This window comes from Typopeltis vanoorti, chromosome 19, assembly GCF_054136105.1.
Source record: "Typopeltis vanoorti isolate ZY-2024b chromosome 19, IOZ_Tvanoo_1.0, whole genome shotgun sequence".
Classification (NCBI taxonomy): Eukaryota; Metazoa; Arthropoda; class Arachnida; order Uropygi; family Thelyphonidae; genus Typopeltis; species Typopeltis vanoorti.
The window spans coordinates 77957658-77979648 of record NC_143567.1 but is presented as its reverse complement, the minus strand read 5'-3'; the positions used below and the strand labels follow the sequence as shown (position 1 = coordinate 77979648).

General features: G+C 33.9%; 1 protein-coding gene across 1 annotated transcript in view; it reads right to left on the bottom strand.

Annotated features, from left to right (window-relative positions):
* The window catches only part of LOC150096273 (uncharacterized), a 74990-nt gene that overhangs the window by 9219 nt on the left and 43780 nt on the right, over positions 1-21991 (bottom strand). The window contains exons 4-5 of the mRNA XM_090408934.1: positions 15464-15580; positions 4810-4860 (exon numbers count right to left, since the gene is read on the bottom strand). Of these exons, the coding sequence (XP_090265060.1) occupies positions 4810-4860; positions 15464-15580 (168 nt within the window). The remainder of the gene's footprint in view (positions 1-4809; positions 4861-15463; positions 15581-21991) is intronic.

Below are 21991 nucleotides of genomic sequence, written 5' to 3'. Positions count from 1 at the left end.
CTGTCACCTGTCATAATAATAACTTCACTGGGAGATGATATCCGTTGCAAAATTATCACTCAGTACCTCTCTACCATCTGCACTAATTAAAATTATCCTTTCATAGTCATTCTTCCTCATATTTGCCACATAACAAAAAAAAACTTTTTTAGATTTCCTTTCACCTGTTTGGCTAATTTCTTCTTGTAATCTAATTTTGCTTTTGTTACCATGCTGGTCATGTTTCTTGCCTGATCCTTGTACTGTTCATGAGTTAACTAGTCACAGTTCTTCTTATATACCCTCCACAACATTTTCTTTGTTTGCAGCTCATCCCATACATTAAAGGGTTATCAGAAAAAATCAACAGAATCCTATAACATTATAACCTCGGTGCCACCTGCTAAACTTAAAACCATATTCAACTCCTCTAAGGATCCTCTCCTCCCATTGCCACATCCTGGAGTCTATTGCATCCGCTGCACCTATAACTTACCGTACACTGGTGAGGATGTACAATTCCTATACGTAACAAAGAACACATTAAATATAACCATTATGGTGAAGCAGGTCTCTCAGATCATGCCCTCAACACCTTACACCAATTCAACTGGAAAAGCACCCGCTCTTTACACCATACAAAAACCTGGTATGAAAGGAAATTTAAGGAAGCCTGCGAAATTCTGATAAACCACCCAAATATCAACAACAAAGATGGAATGAAAATTCCAAGGATCTGGATGGCATACATTCAGCCAACCTAATGTATAAGATCCTGCATAAGTCAGGACCCTAGCCAACCTTCACCTAGTATTAGAAACCATTCCATACCAACTGGCTGGTATGTAAATGTATGATCATGATGTTAATATATGTATGTAGATAGATACATAGATGTTGTTGCACCCAATGTAATTCTACAACCAATAGATAATACTAATAATACGACTCTAGCGTTGATGTATTTTTTTTTCTCATCAGAGGTCAGGCCAACAATTGTTGTAGCAGTTGGTCAGTAACTTTAACAAACCAGTTTGATTGTAGTGTAGCTTGTTCTTTGTATATAATGTGTATGTTCCAGAAGATGACCTTGACATAAAGGTCGAAACGTCGAATGTAGATTTTAGTTATATTAAACTAAAGTTTTTATTCAAACACGGTAGTTGTCTCCATGATTTTCAAAAATGTATTTATATGTAGTAAATAAGCCTATTTACTCATGTGCCTAAGGAGGAAACAGCTACAAAACCTTTTATGCAAGACACCAACTCTTCAAACATAAATGCATAGAGTACATATTTCCATTCTGTCATGTTGCACCATCATTTTTAAGAAAAAATGAAAGAGTTTGAGAACAGGAACCAAATCTTGGAGATTCAGTGGCAAGCCCTGATTCAGCCAGAGAATGGCATGTGGTGAGGTTGTCTGCAAGGATAGAAAAATAATCAGAAATCCACTGTGGACACAGGAAGTTAAAGAGGAAGTGAAGGAAAAGAAGGAAGCATATCAAAAGTTCCTGGCAAATAATTCAGGTTGTGCTCTTAGAGAATACAGAGACAAATGTAAAAGCTAAACAAAAGTCATGGGAAGACTTTGGTAAGAACATGGAAAATATATATCAGGAAGGTGGCAAAATATTCTGGAGGTTGTTGAAGAAACTCAGAAATGGAGAAAAGTGTGCTGTAAAAGGAATTAGAGATGATAAAGGTGACATGAAAAATTAGAAAAAGATATCCTTCACGTATGGAGTAATTACTTCAAGAAATTGCTAAATGAAACAAGAAGTGACAGCAAAGTTGGTAAAAAACACTCAACAGGCATGTGATCAGGAATACATATTCATACTTGACAAAGAACAAGCCATCAAAAGCCTGAAATGTGGAAAAGCAGTGGGAGTAGATGATATTCAACCAGAAATGATCAAGTATGGAAGTATAAAAGTCTTGCAGTGGTTGCACCATAGTTCAGAAGGGCTGGACAGAGGGACAGATTCCCAATGACTGGAATAGAGCCCTCTCATAATAACCATATACAAAAAGGGAAATAAAAGTGAATGTGAGAATTACAGAAGTATTTCCCTACTGATTGTTCCTGGTAAGATTTATGCAAGCACACTTCAGAAACGATTGAGAAGAATTGTGGAAGGAAAGCTTAGTGAAGAACAAGCTGATTCAGGCCAAATAGAAGCTGTCAGCATCTGATTTTCACTTTGCAACCAATAGTTGAGAAATCATGGGAATATATAACAAAGATCTGTATTTAAGTTTTGTAGACCTGCAAAAGGCATATGACAAGGTACCAAGAGAAAAGCTATTCAAAACATTACAGTTATGACATCAATGGGGGCATTATATCAAGCAAAAGTCTTTGTTTAAGTTGTAAGTCAGCAGTTGGAATTGAAGTACAAGAGGATGGTTTGATGATAAATCTGGAGTCAGACAAGGATGTACATTATCCCCTCTATTATTCTGTTAAGCTTTACATATCGTATATCACAATCTAATTGTGATAATGGACATAAATTTGGTATGAAAACCATCAATAACAAGACAAAGACAATAAGCAGAAACATTCAAAATATCAATGCATTCTGAATGGAGAACTTATAGAACAAGTAAAACATTTCAGCTACTTAGGCACATTTTTTAGCAATGGTAAATTAAATATGGAAGCAAACAACAGAATCAAAGCCAGTATGGTAGGAAAATCAAATAAATAAATTTATATGGAATAAGAGAAATTAGTCAAAATACTAAAATAGCTATATACAAGACAGTGTTCAAACCAATTTTAATTTATGGATCTGAGAGCAGGGTTAGAAATGAAACACTTGACTGAAGACTAGAGACTGCAGATATGAGCGTCCTGAGAAAGATTAGGGGTATGAACAGATAGCATCAATGGCAACATCATAATAAAAATGAGGATATTAGGAAAGATCTTGACATTTTTAGTATTCAGGAATGTGTTGCCAGAGCTCATCTCAGGTGGTATGGTCACACTTTAAAGAATGGGAGAGGAAAGATAAGCAAAACATGTGTTCTCTTACAAGTTTGGCAGGAAAAACACCATGATATAGGTGGATTGATACAGTAAAAAGTGTTTTAGAAGACAAAAAAAATAAGAGCTGATAATGTTGAGAGTCTTAACCAATAACAGGTTGATTTGAGGAAGATTGTAGATAAGAAGTTAGTAATAATGCTTTTCATGTAGTACTATTATAATATCCTGTACAACCCTTGAGGGTAAATGTCTGGAATTTGATGATGACATATTTCAATACGGTGTTACTATGAGGGGAAAAAAAAAATGGAAGAGATTTAGCTAGGATGTCAACTCACCACAGCTAGTCGATATTTACATGAAATAATCCCTTGAAATTTAGGCTTCAGAGTTTATCACACCAAAAATATGGCTTTGTTGGAGATATTTTCCTTATTTGGCCAGAGGCTCAAAATTTAGTTCAGTTGACCTAAGAGGTCACTTCTATTGTCAGACCGATTTATCTGTCTTATACAAGTACAAAAGCTATAGAGAAAAAATTAACATGGATAGACCTCACATCACTGGGTACAAAAATGAAATATCACCAAAACCTTAAGAGATAGTGTGTGTGCAATAACAAATAAGTGATAAGAAAAAGAAAAATCAAGAACCGACATCCTAATAAATAAATTTGCCACAATGCTTCAGAAAATCTCAATTACAGAGGGCCATTATGGTCTGCGTTAAAAATCTAAAGAACAGAATACCCTTTAAGTTCTGAAGCAGCACAATGCGAAATTAGCCTTCGCACCCCCTGAAGAAATCAAGTGTCTGCTAAAATATTCTGTTCATGTTGCATTTATTACATAAGACAGATGGACTACTTGGAAGAGAGAGCCTTTAAAGGATGTATACACGAGGGAGGAAAAGCTTTGCTTAATAGCATTCATTCTAACTTAATGAAGTAACATATTCCTGCCTCTAGTTATAAAAATCATTTAGTTGTTAAACTGAATTGTCAATAAAAAAAATAAAAAAAAATCAAATGGAATGCTAATATAAAAAATGCAGCTATTTTTGGATACTATATTCAGACCATTGTGAATTAGAGCATTTCGTAAACACCCATGAAGTTCAGAAAGATATTTTTGTGAAATCCAAGGGTGTTTTTACCCAAATTTTCATTCCTGAAACATTAGTCAAAACAAGAAAATCATACTGAAATCTGACAGTTAAAATTGTAAATGACAAGTGGAATACAATCCTTGGATAATGTTTCCATCACAAATTTCACATTAAAGTAGACTTTTAAGTATAGTACTTCAGATAATAATTGAGGTGTAAATGCGATTGATATACTCAGAAATTTGATCATGATCACTTTTTCTTTCTCTGAAGGAATAGAACTGTAGGTAGCAGTTTAATACATATGTTAATTTTTGTATATATGAAATTTGTTTGTATTTGTTTTAAATTAACACATGTATTAAACTGCTACCTACAGTTCTACTCCTTCAGAGAAAGAAAGTGATCATGATCAAATTTCTAAGCATATCAATCACATTTACACCTCAATTATTAACTGAAATACTATACTTAAAAGTACTTTAATGTGAAATTTCTGATGGAAACATTACCCAAGGATTGTATTCCACTTGTCATTTACAATTTTATTTCAGCATGATTTTCTTGTTTTGACTAATGTAATTTACCCTAATTTTCATTCCTTTTCAGGCCTTTAGATTGTGCAGAATCAGTTGATTCTGCACAATGCATGGTTGAAGATAGGTGATTGGGGGAAAATTAACAAATGTCCCTAACAATAAACTCATAACACAAAATTACCTTTCCTTCTTTGTCCTTATGATCTCCTTTTCTCTTCTGACCACTATCTTTCTACAAAATAAAAAAAGTGATATTCAGAGGATAATATGAAGTCAAAATAATTAACTTACAAATTAACAGTAAGAATTACTCTAAATGGTATGAATTACTATGTAACATTCTCCTGTTAACTCTTACCGGAGTAAACTCACAACTACCAAAAAATACTTCAGTGAGGTGAAGATTTGCAAGCAGGCAGCTTTACTATCAAACTTTGTCACAGAGTTCACTGGTCAAAAAAGAAAAAATGGGGCAGTAAAAGGTAACTTATCTGAGATTTTAAGCTAAGTATTGTAATTTTCGAATCTAAAACCAAACACTTCTCACAAAAGATAACTGAGACAGCTGAAGAAATTCTTGGATACAAAAGGAAAATAAATAAACCATGGATAACCAAAAATATTTTGGACCTATGCGATGAAAGAAGATATTTGAAATCTCATTAATAGCGCTGATAATAGAGAACAGTATAAAAATATTACTAAGATTATTAAAAAAGAAATCAAACATGCTAGAAACTTATGGATATTGGATGAATGCAAAATTATAGAACAGGACTTAAATAAAAAATAATTCTAAAAGTACTTTTCAAATTATCAATAAGTTAACCAAACCTTTTACCGCAATTAATTGGAGCATAGAAGATGAAGATGGAACTCCTATCACGGATAACCAAAAAAATAGTTGATAGATGGAAATGTTACACAACCAAGCTTTTTCAAAAGGACCCTCAACTGACTGATGATATTTCGGACAGAATTTTGCCAGGAGGTTCGGAGGAAGGAGATTACCTGATATTAAAAGAAGAAGTTATTGCAGCAGTTAGCTCCTCAAAAATAGGAAAATCACTGGGAAGTGATGATGTCACAGTTGAACTGATACGTGAAGGAGGTGACATCATCATATAGACACCTTGCTAAATTTATTCCAGGAAGTATGGAACACAGAGACTTGGCCTTCTGTCCTTGTATCTATCACTAAAAAGGGAAACAGCAATAAATGTAGCAACTATAGAATAATAAGCCTTATTAGTCATCCAAGCAAAATCCTGTTAAAAATACTATTGTCAAGAATCGAAAAGAAAACAGAAAGCAGACTATCAGATGAACAAGCAGGTTTCCGGAAGTCCAGAACTACAATTCACCATATTTTTACAATACACATACTAGGCGAAAAATACATAGAACATAACCTGTCACAACTTCTTACACCTTCAAAAAGCTTTTGACTCAATATGGCAAGAGGCATTATGGAAAATTTTAGAACATTATGGTATTGACAACAAAATCATTAGGATTATTAAATCTCTTTATTCCTCATCTGATATGAGAATCGAAATTAAAAATTACAGCAGTGAACCGTTCCGGGCAGAACGGGGGATAAGACAGGGATGCATCGTGTCCCCTCCTCTTTTTAATTGTTTTCTGGAATATGTCATAGATGAAGCTCTTTATGAATATGACACTGGAATAGTAGTTGGCAGACTAAGAATAAATAACTTACATTTTGCTGACGATATCGATCTTCTGGCAGAAAGTGAAGAAGAATTACAAGAGATAACCAGCCGTGTTTTCAGAACATTCAAAAAATATGGATTATACATAAACCTACAAAAAATAAAAACAATGATAACCTCAAAATCAGATATTGAATTCTTAAAGATAGAAATTGCCAATAAACAAATTGGGAACGTAAAGCAGTTCACTTATCTAGGAAGCACGTTGAGTCAAGATGGTCGTTCAAAAACAGACATTAAATACCGAATTGCTAAGGCAACTGTGGCCCTACGGAAGTTAAAACCATTGTGGGGAGATAACAGAATAGCAATCACAACCAGACTAAGACTAATTGACACCTTGGTGAATTCTGTCCTCTTGTATGGTTGTGAGGGCTGCACTTTATTGAAGGAAGATGAGAAGAGACTCCTGTCTTTCGAAATGAAAACTTACAGAAGATTTTTGAGAACTCCTTATACCGCTCACGAAACCAATGAAAACGTCCAAAAACTGATTGATTCAATAGATGGGAGAAAAAGGGAAAATATTCTGACAGTCATCAGAAGAAGACAGATGAAATGGTTCGGACACATGGAGAGGGCTAATGGCATTCCAAAGCAAGCACTAGAAGGAATCATTCCGAGATCAAGGGTTAGGGACCGACCTCAATTAAAATGGACTGATAACATCAAAAAATGGACAAATTTCTCCTTTTCTCAACTGACATCAAGAACAAGAGACCGAGACGACTGGAGGAGGCTAGCAAAGAGTATCACCTACCAGCCATGAATGACCCAACAGTTCATTTAGGACTATGGGAGAAGAAGATTGTAATTTTCAATTGCATGTTTCAGCCTTAAGTCATACTCAGATTTGCTAATTAAAACAAACAAAAAAGCTCTCTGGAAAGTTCAAAGAATAAATCATTCCATTATTCATGATATGAATTCTGCTATGTTCCAATTATCAAGATAATACAGAATCAATGAGATTTGTTGTCCATAAAGGTATATTTTTGCTGTTATTGAACACTCATTTTTAATTTTTATGCTTTTAAAAGAAAAATATTCCACTATTTAGACACAATTCTTGGTCACTGTTTTCACTTAGTGAAAATGGCAAATTAAACATGGAAACAGACAACAGAATTAGTATAGCTGGTATGGTAGGGAGTTGACTGAAGAAATATGGAATAAGAGAGAAATTAGTCAAAATACTAAACTAGCTATATGATACTAGACAGTATTCAAACCAGGCGATCATAAACCATAGAGACCATAAATATGAGTGCTGAGAATGAGCGAACAGGTAGCATCAACAACATTTAAAAATAAAGGAAGGAACTTGATATTTACTTGATGATGAAAGAACTTGATGCATTCAAAAAAGGAAAGGAAAAAGATCCAGAAGGGCAAGATAAAAGTGGACTGATGTGGTTAGAAGTGTCTCAGAAGACTAAAAATATAAGATCTGGCAATAATGGGAGTTCCAACAGACTAATTTGGAGGAAAATTGTTGGAAGGAAGTTAGTAATAATGTAAACATCTCTTGAAGACACATGTTAGAAATTTGATGATGGAATTTAACCAAATGGTGTATGTATCACTTAAACAAAAACAGCATAAAGTTTCATAAATCTAATTTTGGACACCCCTCTCAACACACACCGAAACATTAAATGTTATAGCATTTCTGACTATAAATCTTATTCCCTCCCTCCTCTTTTACCTTGTGGTGTCGAGGATTTCTTATTCACGCCACCATATCAAGGATAAGGTGGTTAGCCCTATGCCTCCCAGTGTGTCCTATGCCTGTAGATGCGTGTGTTCATGGGATGGGTTGCCTGTTCTGGGCGACGAAAAACCCCAATTTCCGGATGAAAAAATCTCCACCCTCATATGAGACCAGCACCGGGGGGGGGCAGAGCTAGCGTGTTGTGGTGGTTTCCCCCCCCCCCTTCCCTTCCCTGAAACACTTCTCCAACAATCCACTTATATCTCGTCCTTATTCTGGGTCTTTTTCCTTTCCTCTTGCCATTGATGGCTACTTGTAGTCTCTATAGTCTATGGTCAACTGTTTTGCTTCTAACTCAGCTCTCAAAACTAAGGCACTATGTGAATATTTTTGAACTGCACTGTAGGTAAACAATTACATGGTCCTGCTAATCCTATGATTAAAGAGAACCATCAGTGGTTATATAGTATGGCGCAAAAAACAATACTGAATAATATAATGATATATGTTATGTCAAAGTTCAGTACTTTTTAATTTTTTTGCACCATACCATATTATAGTAGTATGTTAGTGATTTTACTTTATAATAGCATTACGCTTATGAGATTTTGGTCAGAACTTCGATAATTATTACATTGATTGAATTTGTTTATTATGCTTTCGCTATAGTAAAGGTGAAAAGTAAAGGTTAACTTATGAAACAGCCTTTTTTCTCCTGTGTAAATCTGTCACAGGCCTCCTGCTAGTTCTGAACAAAAACAATGAAAATAACTCCAAAGCATATTATATGAAACAGTTAAAAGAGAATGTCAAGCTTATGATTAATTGGTTATGTGGATACTTCATAGCAGTCTTCATAAAGGAACCAGTCTTATATTCAATACTCGAATGATTCGTTTACTTTTCTCATTACAATTCTGATTAAATTGCTAAAGCAATTAGTTTAGTTTTATTGGTAAAAAAATTCAAAATGACTTGATAGAATTTTGATTTTAGGGTTATGATTTGTTGTCATTTTAAATTGGACTAATTTTAGTGACAAAGCAAAATGTCTAGCATATACCAAAAAATAGTTCTAAGCTCAGTGATTATGAGAATGTAGAGACTATGCAAGAAAGGCATGAAAGCACTTTATAAGTATGTAATCATTTTCCTTAGATGTCTTAAAAGTTCAATCCAAATTACTATTCATTTGCCACTTCTGAGACACTTCTATGGGAGAAAAGTGTATATAAACTGACAATGAAAATAAATGAAGTACTCAAGAACAAAATGAGTGACTGTCATATGTAACCAGAAGGTACCCAAGCACTAATGTTTTCCAAATTGGTTCTTTAACCATTCCAGAGCCACCAAGATTAAATTATCTCACTGATGATACTTTCCCTAAATTTATTCCAATAATTAACTACTTTTCAATAAAATAATATCTTAGATCTAACCTATGACCACCTTTTATTAGTTTAATCTGGTGTAATTTCCAGAAGAACAAAATATATTACTAGATGTTTTACAGAAATGTGTGATAGACGTAATACTTTTTAATATATTTAATTTAATACATGTAAAAGAATTTATTTAAAAATTCTATATTTCACTCGTTGTAACATTAGCAATCATTCAGGGAGAGAGCAAAAAAAAAGTCACATGTAACATGAGAATGAATCGTACTTTCATATAATGAGTCACACATGAAGAGAAGACAAGAAATAAGAAAGTCTCATTGACTATGTAATTGTTGAGAGTGATCATTTTAAGCTGGTTCAGGACAACAGTATAATAGAGGATCAGAAATAGAAAGCACTCACAATTAATTTTGAGCAGGATAAAATTGAATATCATGCTGAGGGAAAAAAATGCAAGAAAGTTTTAAAAAATAAAAATGAGCAATTTTCAGAGATGAACTGTACACTCAAATGCACAACTATTATTTAAGAAAAAAATGACAGTTTGAAAACAAGAGCAAATCTTGGAGATTTACTGACAGATCCCAAAGAAAATTGATTCAGCAAGAGAGGTATGTGGTGAGGTTGGCTGCAAGGATAGAAAAGTAAGAACTCCATGGTGGAATCAGGAAGTTTCAAGAGGTAGTCAAGAAAAAGAAAGCATATCAAAAGATCCTGACCAGTAAGTCAGCATGTGTTCTATGATTCTGGAGGCTATTGAAAAAGCTTAGAAATGGAGAAAAGAGATGAGAAAAAGTAAAAGGAATCAGAGACGAAGGTGAAATGAAGACATTTTATATGTCTCCGGTAATTACTTTAAAAATGCAATCAAATATATATATATATATACAGGAAGTAGAAAAAGTCATCAAAAGCAGAAATGAAGAAAGGTAGATGGAGTAGATATTATAGTGGGCACCTTCATGGAATCCAAAGGCTCATCGTGGGAGACTCAAACCACCCACATACACAATATCTATTGTACCTCTCCTTGAACTAGTTAACAGACAAAGCATTCACAATTGACTCTGGTAACCCACTCCATTCATTCACTATTCTCCAAGTGAAAAATCTAGTCCTCACATTCTTTATGTCATAAGTCTTTCTTAATCTTACTTGCCATATTATGAAAGAATTCTTTGGGATTGCCTTTAGCCTGATCAGATCATTTCTTCTCATAATGTGATTTGGCTTTCCTTACCATGCTGGTCACCTCTCACTTTAAATGTCATCCACAAGATTTTTATTTTTTGTAGCTCCTGATTAATGAAATCACTCATCAGTGTAACACCTATCTGATTATTCCTCCTGAAATTGACCATACCAGCTGAACAAAACTCAGGTGGTATATGGCCACTTAAACTGAATAGGAAGAAAGACCCAGAGAAAGACAAAGATTTAGGTTGACTGGTACAGTAAGAAGTTCCCAAGATGACTGAAATATAAGATTCAACACTACTGGGATCCTGATGATAAAATCAATTTGGAGGAAAAAATGTTAACAGGAAGTTAGTAATGTAAACTTTTCATGTAGAACTATTATAACATCCTGCACATCCCCTGAGGGTACATATCAGGAATTTGATGGTTGTGGTGCATCAGGATTTAATAATAATATTCCACATGGATTGTTTTCTATAATTCCACCATCTAATATAGGTGGTGGAATTATAATGTAATGCCTTCATTTTTGTCAAGTAGTGTGATAAACTGAATGTTTCCAGAATTCCCGCTTTTATACAGCTGCTTATCAATCAATTAATCTATCATATAAAGCATCTACAGTAAACCCTTGATTTAACAAAATTTCCAGTACGTATGTCAGATGTGAAAATTAACCCACTGTTAATTTTAAAATGCTTTTAAGCAAGATTTGCTTATAATTAAATTAACAGGTTATTTTTTGTTATTAATTTCCTGTTATTTTTAACAAATTTTGGCAAATAGGCCATCATACGTTGGAAAAATACTATAGTAATTTAGCAGACATAAATGAGTTGCCGCTAATAAAACATGTTTGGAGAATAATTAGGACGTGATCGAACAGTAATTGGTTCTTTTGTTGCGTGGATTGACTTTCTGTGGCAGTTTTATTACACACATTTTCGTAATTTTAGGGAGTTAATTATAAAAGAAAACAGCAGAATTAAAAAATTAAAAAATAAATAAATAAATAAATACTCGATAGTTTTTTCAAAGCAGGATTACCTAAACCAAGGCTTCAACATCGAACATTAACTTATCTAAAAGTGGTTGTAAAACGATTTTTTTGTTATTACAGTGCTAATATTGATAAAATTGTAGTATAATGTTACAGATATTTTTATTAAAAAAAATTCGCAATTTAATGGACATTCGATTTAACGGACACCCCTTAGCCCCTATTAGTCCGTTAAATCGAGTGTTTACTGTATTTAGACCACATTCTATTAAATGTTTTTATTCTTCTTAAATATTCTTTTTATAACCCATAGTTTTGTTTTTTTTTTGCAATGAATTTATTTTTAAATATTTTCCAGCAATCCTTAGTAAAATGTCCAGATTACAAACCAAAGCCTGAAATGTTTTGTTTGCAATAAGTCTGGTCATTCTGCTGTGATTATTCCTATAAGCAAAATCATTTTTACAAGGACAAGTTAACTGTGTTAATCTTGGAAATTCCTGTCACTTTTTTTTTGTGGTTTTTTTTTTTTTTTTTTGCATTACTGTATCCTTTTCATTTGCACTTATCTTTCTTAGATATATTACTCCTTTTTTTTTTGTCTGATAAGTGTACATATTGTATAGAATTTACTTGTTTGGGAAAAAAACTTCCCCCTTGCCTTAACCTTAAAACACTTAAATTTGTCAGCAGTTTTTTGTACATTGTTTCCATCAGGCTGTTCAAGACAAATCTAAATTGCTAAAATGCCATCCAATCAAGTGAAGGCTTTTCCTCAGATGCAACATTTAAAGTGCACAAAACTGTCTATAATGGTAGCCTATTATAGACTGACCACCTCCTGGGCATACTGATAAATTTTTCAAATATTAAAACTTATCTCCTGTACCTCAGAGAAAATATTTAGCAACAATCTTTAAGTGTCCCATAGAAGAGGAGAGGAGAGGTATTTAAGATTTTTGTTTTTCCTAGCAGCCTAGTGTGAATAACCATAACCATTAATAACTGAAAACTGACTATTTACCTATATCTCTAACATCACTAGAAAATAAGTTGGGATTTAATTAGTTTTAAGAATTCCTCTTCTTTTAGTCTGACAGACCTGATGAATTAATACGAGGATGGCCTGAAAAGTTCTCATCCTTGACCATTGATGGCAACACTATTGGGAAGATTTTTTTTTTCTAAGTTGGTACATTTGTCATAAGCATCCATGTGAAATTGCAAGTCATTCTATCAAGTAGTTTGTTTTATACATCTGTCTGAAGCATTTGATTGAAAACAAATCATTTTGTTTTATACATCTGTCAAAAGACAAAAGTGTTGTCTGTATCCCTTGAAATGGATAAAACTGAGTATCTTGCGGTTATAAAATTCTTTGTAAAAGAAGGTTTAATGCCAAAATAAATTCATTCAAAGTTCATAAAAAAGTTTATGGGCCCTCTTCTCCTTTGTTTGACAATTAAGAAATGAGCTGCCGAGTATAAACATGGCTGTACCAGCCTTGAAGATGATCCATGTGAAGGAGGTCCAAAAAATGTAACATCAGAAATCACTGATCAAGTGCACGATATGGTATTGGATGACCGGCGAGTCGAAGTGCATGAAATTGATGAGACTATAGGCATTTCATGTGTAGGATATAGAATGTGTAGGATATATATTTTTCATGAAGAATTGTATGAAAAAGCTTTGCACAAGATGGGTGCCATGCTTGCTCACAGCAGATCAAAAACGCACTCGCATGGAAAATCTCCGAACAGCACTTGGAGCGTTTTAAAAATAAAACTAATTTTGTGCGATTTATTAATATGGATAACATTTTGATTCACCATTGCACACCAGAATCCAAACAGCAGTCAAAACAACGTACAGAAGCTGGTTGTTCAGTGCCAAAGAAGACAAAGTCGGTTCCATTAGCATTTTGTTTATTAATTATCTTGAAAAGGGTAAAACAATAACCGGGGAATATTATTCCAATCTTCTAACCAGACTAGATGAAAAAATTTGTGAGAAAAGACCCAGTTTGCAGAAGAAAAAAATCATCTTTCATCAGGACAATGCAACCTATTCCCCAGATTTGGCTCCCTCTGACTTCTATCTCTTTCCAAAACTAAAACTCTTCCTCGCTGGTCAGCGTTTTTCTTCGAATCAAGAGGTGATTGCAGCGGTAGGGGGGTATTTTGCAGATCTTACTGAGAACCATTACAAGGATGGGATGATGGCGCTGGAATAAATGTATTAGTCTTAAGGGAGATTATGTTGAAAAATAAAATAAAAATGGAATTGAGTCTGGAACAGGCCACTTGGTCTATAAGCCTGGAAAGGAAGATGATGATGTTGAATTATAAATTCGTTTTTTCATCATTAGGCTGAGAACTTTTCAGACCATCCTCGTATTACCTGTTTTCTAAAGCACAGGAGGTATCCATAAGTTGCTATCTTGCTATCTGCAATCATCTTACATTTGATGTACCAATGTAATTTTTCCTGATGCTATGCTTGTCAGGTACACCAGTGTTAATTTTCTTTCTGGTTTTTAAAAAAAATGTCACTTTTCAGACTGAGTGATAAGGAAAACAGATTCATTAATTTCATCCATCCTTATGCATTCCATTCAGACAAAGATATATTTGCCTGAATGGAATTCATTTTCATTAAACATAGCTGTAAGAGTACCTATGACTGGCATTATTCAGTATATATATCTAATGAAAATGCAGAACTAGTTTAACAACATAGTGAAAAAATAAAGTATTATCACTACAAATGCTATCACAAATTTCCATATTTTATGGAAATTTGTTACCTTAAATCATTATAAAAATAAGTCAGAATATTTCCAACATATCAAGCAATGACTACTGACTACATGAAATTTAATCAACTTTGGGATTAATGATGTTCAATGAATAGTAATAATTCTGCTGTGACCAGATGAAATTCAATGAGATTTGTCTAAGAAAAATTGATTATATATATATATATATATATATATATATATATATATATTTTTGGTCCAGTGGGCTAACAGAATTACACATATAGTACAAAATGGCTCTAGGATTCAATTGTGTAATACCTATATCATCACATAAGAATACTATTATGAGATGCGCTTTTTTTATGACTTTGTTTCCTTACTTTTTATTTTAATTTCCACAATATTTATTGTACAAGTTATATGGAAAATAATCAAATCATTCCTATTGTTATTTCCTGAAAAATAATAGTTATAATGCATTGCATCTTCAGGGAGAATATAAAACTAAGTTGGAATTACAGAAAGAATAATGTCTAGAAAAATCAGCTAACATCATTTTCTAGACAAGCGCTACATGGCAAAAATGATGTCGTCGTCACATTCAAAATTTGTCCCATTTCAGCATGAGTGATCTTAATTCAGCTGAAATCAAGCATTCAGTCATTCTTTGTGTTGAGTTATATTTTGAAGAGCAAATAAGTGACACTTCTCTTTGGCAAAGAAAGAATACTCAACTAATTATGACATACCACCCACAAGCCTCCTTGGAATGGGGTACATCTCAAAGGATATCATCAATGATAATAGCTCATATGAGAAATTAGGAACTGCTTATACAAATCACATTGCTAAGTGATGTTACTGTATAGGTCTGTTAAGCCAAAGATCTTGCACATAACAATTTTTCAACCCAAGTTACTTTTTTAATGTTACTATCATATAATAAAGGGACAAAATAAATTACTACTGTCAATTCACCATCGTAAGATAAAAAATGCAAAACCTTTCGTCTTACTTGTGCAGGCTGCTCATCAATAATTAATTTCGACTCTTCATCGCTAGCTTCTTGCACCTGTTCCACCACCTCCTCCTCCTCCTCTTCTTCTTCCTCCTCCTCTTTCATTCCTGCAACCTTGGGGAAAGAAAACATTTTTTCCTTTGAGTAAAAGATAGATAATTAAAATTAACCGCTATAAATACAACTACATATATGAAACCTAGCTAGCAGAATAATGCAAAGTTGCAAAATAATTATTATAGACAGCATCCAACAAATATAAGAATAGCAATTAGAATGCTTTAATAACATAATTGATATAATGCTTAATGCTTTAATATACTCAGTTTTTGCTGCATATACAACAATCAAAAATGCTTCTCTCCAATTCAAAAGAATATATATGTGGGATAAGTTGGATTCTAATGCTGAGCATTAGAAACCCAATAACTGCTTTGCTGCATAAGCCAAAATTGTTTCCATGCAAACTGTATGTTATCTTACTTGTCAAATACATAGCACAGTCTAGTTAAAGAAGGTCCCACTAGTTTCATCATGAGTACTCTGCTACTGAAACAAACTCTGCATCAACATCAGCAACATAAGTATCAAATGAAAAGAGACAAAACAGGTGAAATTCTTCTAAATAACTACATGACATTATATTCCAACAATAATGAACAGGAAAAGGAAGAGCAACTATAGTATTCAACACTAAACACAAGGATAAACTTGAATGCAGGTAATGAGATGGACAGACTGGTTGTTCTGCATAAATTCATCTTGAAGAACATCTAGAATGTATTTCACTTAAAGAACCCAATAAATTTAGCAAACTACACATTATCTACAAAACACAGAATTCGGCAGAATAAAGTCAAAGTGTTACATAAGTTATTTTCTTCTGGAAAGACTGTACAAAGAAAACTGTAAAACACACATTCACAATTCAAATCTTAAGAAAAAAATTGTCTTAAACTTTCTCAATTTTAGGAAGTTATACTGACTAATACTCACCAATTTCATATGTTCCATAAATTGCAATTAATTTAACTGTTTACATTTAAAAATATTTATTAACTAATTTATTTTATTGCAATTATTTTCAGATATCTATTAATGCAGATGGAGCTACTCTCCTGCAGCTGATAGTGTGTATAATATCACATGCTTTCAATTGAATGTATGTTCTCTTTATTGTGACTGTTTTCCTATAATCACATCGAAAATGGTTATAAAACAGCCAAAAATTATACAAATAAAAATATTTAAATTAATGTAAGTGATTCTATTATTAATAGTTATAATGAAGTAGTAAAAGTCAATCTTCCAAGATGAAAATGCCAGAACTCCATGGTGGACTAGAGAAATTTAACATGGTCATGGAAAAGAAGCACATCTAAAGTTCCAAGCATCAGCACATGAAAAACATGCTGAGTTTTATGTCTCCCCATCCACAAAAGGTTTTTTATCCCCATTTTTTTTTATTAATTTTAATACAATAATACAGTAGTTGGCATAAGGATTATTAACAAGTTCATTTTTGTATTTTTATTATTTTTGAAATGGTCCAAAAACCCTACTCTACAGACTATATACACTGAACTGTTTTAAACCACTTCACACAACCAATAAGCAGAGTGATCTCACACTAGGCAGTGAAATTCACTCCCATCTAAAGATACTAATTCCCACAATGAAATTCAAACCTCTGCTAAATGAAAAAAGAAACAATGATTGAAAATATTCAAGAGGAATGCAATCAAGAGTACATAAAGCCATAAAAAAAAAATCATAAAATGTGGATAAACAGCTGGAACAGAAGACATATGACAAGAAATGCTCAAATATAGAAGTTTTACAGTTGCTAAACAGCATAACACAAGGCCTGGTCAGAGGGTCAAATTCCAGATGACTGGAGTAAAGCTCTCATGTTACAATTCTAAAAAAGCAAATAAAACTGAATGTGAAAATTACATAGGAATTTTCCTATTGAGTGTTACTGGTAAGATTTATACAAACATACTAAAAAAAAAGGCCAAGAAAAGCTTTGGAAGGGAAATTTGGAGAAGAACAAGCTGAATTTCAGGTAAAACAGAGATTGCCAGAATCAGATTTTCACTTTAAGATGCACAGTTGAAAACTCATGGGAAAATGAAACAGGTGTGTAAAGTTAAGTTTTGTAGATCTAGAAAAGGCATGTGACAAGAGCAAACCTGCTCAAAATAGGATTTACATTGAGCAATATAGTCTATCTATGGGTTGTAAATCAGCAACTCAAATTGATGAAGGTACAGGAAGAGGGTTTGATTTTAAATCAGGTGTGAGACAAGAGTGCAAATTATCTCTACTGTTATCTATCATCTACATAGATCACATTATTAGGGAAATGTAGCATTAAGCTTGATATCAAAATTGGAGATAACAAATGAGCTCTACTTTATGCAGACATTATACTGCTAATGTAAATCCAGTTCAAGTCAGGAAGATTCATAGGGAGTCAAATGAATAAATTTATATGAAATAAGAATAAAATTAGTCAAAACACTAAACTAACTGTACACAAGAGTATTCAAACCATTTTTAACTTATTGATCTGAGAGCTGGGTTAGAAGCAAAATCTTTTATTGACAGCTAGACACCACAGATGAGAGTTAAAAGAAGAATTACAGGAATGAACAGATGACATCAAGGGCAGTATCATATTCAGGAATATGTGAGGAAACAACAAAAACAGGTTTGCTAACATAGTGGCAAGAAAAAATAACCAGATGAAGGTCAAGATCAAAACATAAGATCTGACAATAATGGAATACCAACAGATAAGACTAATTTGGAGGAAAACTGTCAATATTAAATCAGTAATAATGTGTGTAAGCACCACCGTGGCGCAATTGGAAGAACAACAGTACGTTGCACCCTTCGAATGGAAAAGGCCTAAGTTAGATTCTCATCATGATGAGAGGAATCTTTATATGGACATTTTCAATTGAAGGTTAGTTAGCCGATCTCATACAGAGGTAGCAGGGTTTCCTCTTCCGGAACCTCGGGTTTTTCATCCCATACAGACAAATTGGCCCTTCAGAACACACAATTTACAGAGAAAAAAAATACTAGCTGTGGTGGTAGTGGCCAGTAGATTGTGATGATATTGATGATTGGTAGTAGAGGTTCAGTGTAGTGGTGGAGACGGAGAATTGTACAATAGGTATCCTCCCACAATGAGTCTGTGGACTCCTTGGAGGTGTGACGAATAATAATAATAATTTTTTTTTAAATATTGTACTATCAATTAATATAAATTGAGTGTACACTCCTTGAGGATACATATCAGGAATATGATGAGTGCTAGTATTTCAGAATGTTATGCATTCCACGGTCTTCTTCTCCAAAACAATGAAGAATACTAACAACCAACTTCACTTCTTCATAAAAGTCTAACCTTTTAGTGATCACCAATATGGATCTGCCATTGGTAATATCTCAGAGATGTGACCAACTTTTCTGGCTTTTGATGCAGATCAGGAAAGAAATCTCACAAAGGCCCCTTACTGAGCTACCATCTTATGATTTGCATGGGTTTGAATTTACGACCTAAGTAAATTTTAGCTCTAACTGGGTTGCAAGTTTCCTCTCTTCAATGCTATTCCCAGACTGCTTTTGCCTATACTCTTCCTTCCTCAAGCACACTAACAACTTTCTCTCAATGAGTACAAATCCTATTCATAGTTTTGTTTTGCTAATTACAGCACATTCTGTTCCTCATTTTCAGTTGGCAAATTTTGCAGTGTTCAAATTTTATTTTTTAAAACTAGAATAATTTGAACTAGAGTTATGTTATTTCTCATATGAAACATCTCAATTCCTGCCCTTTAACCTCATTTAGAGTGCAGTAGCTCGTTTCAGATCTAACAGCATGTAAGTCAGCCCAAGAAACTTAATCTTGAGTGGAGATATGAATATTACCATTAACCCCTTCCCCTGCATTTTCCTCTAAAAACAGGCAAAAACACAAGCATCTACAATGTTATCAAACCAACTTTGTATCCTCTTCTTTCATTCCACATATTCCAAGTGTTCAGAAATACCTTCTCTTATACCATTTTCGTCATGACTGTGCACAAATCACACACTATCCAGAAAACTCATTTGCAGTTTTCTCCCTGACCAGTGCCCACAAAGCACCAGTTATTATCAGTTGTGACTTTGTATGTATAGGAGAATGATATTAAAAGTAACTTTTAGTCTAACTTTTGGATATGATTTAAAAATGACAATTTAAAATTCTCATTAGATCTACAACAGTAACATTCATGCTAAAAAAAAATTTTTCCCCTAATTTTTTCCAGTCAAAGGATCTGAAAACATCAACATGACTGCATAGTTTTGTAGATCCCTCTGAGCATTTCTGTGGCATATAGGTACAGATGATTGGGGCAAGGAGAATCAGTACTGACAGTAACCTTTCACATTATTTCTGGAAGGAGTTACATGAAATGAAAAGTTCAATAGCAAACTTTTCTTTTCTATTCTGAGGAATGAGATGCATATGGATTCATTTCTAAAATGTAGAATAGAATAGTGTGCAGAGGGAATGCATGCCAGAGGTTAATACTTGAGCACAAGTACAATTAGAAAAATCCCAAAATATAGATAAAGATAGCTGCTAATCAGTAAACATGAAAAATTGTGGCCAGACTAGATTTAACATATTCAGAATCAAATTCAATTAACATCATAAACTTAAAACATATGTTACAGCACCATTACCACTTACAAATAGTAAGCTTCACAAAACAGAGCAAGCCTCCCAAATCACATGAGACTAAAAGATAAAAGCTAACTATAGCTTTTATCTTTAATGCTGCTGAAGTACAATGGCTAGTTTTTTGCTACATTTAGTGATTCAGTGTTATATAATTTTGTGTGCGATTTATAATATGTAAATCCCACTCATGAAGGCTGTAATACATTAGTATTCACACTGTGGGTTAACTTATCTAAGGGTTAAAGAATCCTATAATAAATTTAGTTTAATCCTTTATCCAAGTGTGAGCAAACAAAGTTTGCACCTGAAAGTATCTTCAGGACTGGGGTAAGGTGGTACAACACCAGGGCAACTCGTTGCAAAGGTGGAGCAAGTTACCAACCTTGCGGATATGTCTAATGTTATGCATTATGGGAAGGGCCACTACCCAGACTAGTTTCGACCTTTATTGAGGTCTCTTCAGTGGGAGCCAGGCCCAAGTTGAGATACCAGGCAGAAGCATTAGCAAGTCATCTCAATATAATATATGACAATGGATATTTAATCATGCCAAAGTGAATGACTTTACATTTACTGACATCCACTTTCCAATGCCCACAATTCCAGCCAATTCAAATCATTCTGCAAATACTGCATATCAGCAGCATTCCTAATTATCCTACCTATCTTTGCATCAGGGGGTGCTTAAGGGTCAAAGCTGTATAACTGAGAGGAGACCTCCACATAGCCTTTAAAGGAATGCAGAGAACCGACCAGGGCTTCTGACCTAATGTCCAATCCTCACCTTCTCGTGGTGCACCCTGTTGAGTATCTACTTTGATACTGAACGAACGAGGATGGGCTGGCAATTTGGGATTTAGCCGACCAAATTGTATTCTTGTTGGTTAAACCAAAATAAAAAATGATGGTACAACATGACAAAATTTCATGCCGGCTGGAGCGTCGCCAGGTTAAACAAGGCACCCGTTGTTTTCGCCAGGGAACCAGGGCGAACAGCAAAAAGTCAGCTACTCGAACAAATCTGAAAACAAACCCCAACTCAACATCACCAGATTTAAAGATCAGTACTATCAACGTAAGAAGCCTGAATGGCAAAGAAATGGAGCTAGCTGAGGAATTAGATAAGTACCAGATCGACATAATAGGGGTGACTGAAACAAAAAACACCAAAACTGGTGAGATCTTTCTGAGCAATAAATACAAAATGTTATATTCAGGCAATGACAATCAAGGAAAAGAAGGAGTAGCCATAGTATTCAACACAAAATACGAGGCTAATTTTCTTGAATGGCAGTCAGTCTCAAGTAGAGTAATGTGGGCAAATATCAGAATGGGGAACTGGACAATGAGACTTATTTGTGCCTATGGTCCCACAGAAGGTTCTACTAAGGTAGAAGTGGAGGAATTTTTTGACGCTTTAGAAAAAGCAACTGACACAATGAAAAAGGAAAAGTTGGTCCTTGTTGGGGATCTAAATAGCAGAGTAGGAAATGATTGTGAGACATACAAAAATATTTTGGGAAAATTTGGAGAAAAGAGCAAAGCTAATAATAATGGCAAATATCTGTTGGATTTCTGCTCAGGACATGGACTGGTTATTACTAACACCATGTTCCAACATAAAAATGTGCACAAATTCACATGGAGAGAAGAGGCTAGGAATAAGAAAAGTCTCATTGACTATGTTATTGTTGATAGTGATGTTTTCTGAATCAAACCTTGGAGATTCAATGGCAAACTCTGAAGAAAACATTGATTCTGCCAGAGAGGCATGTGGT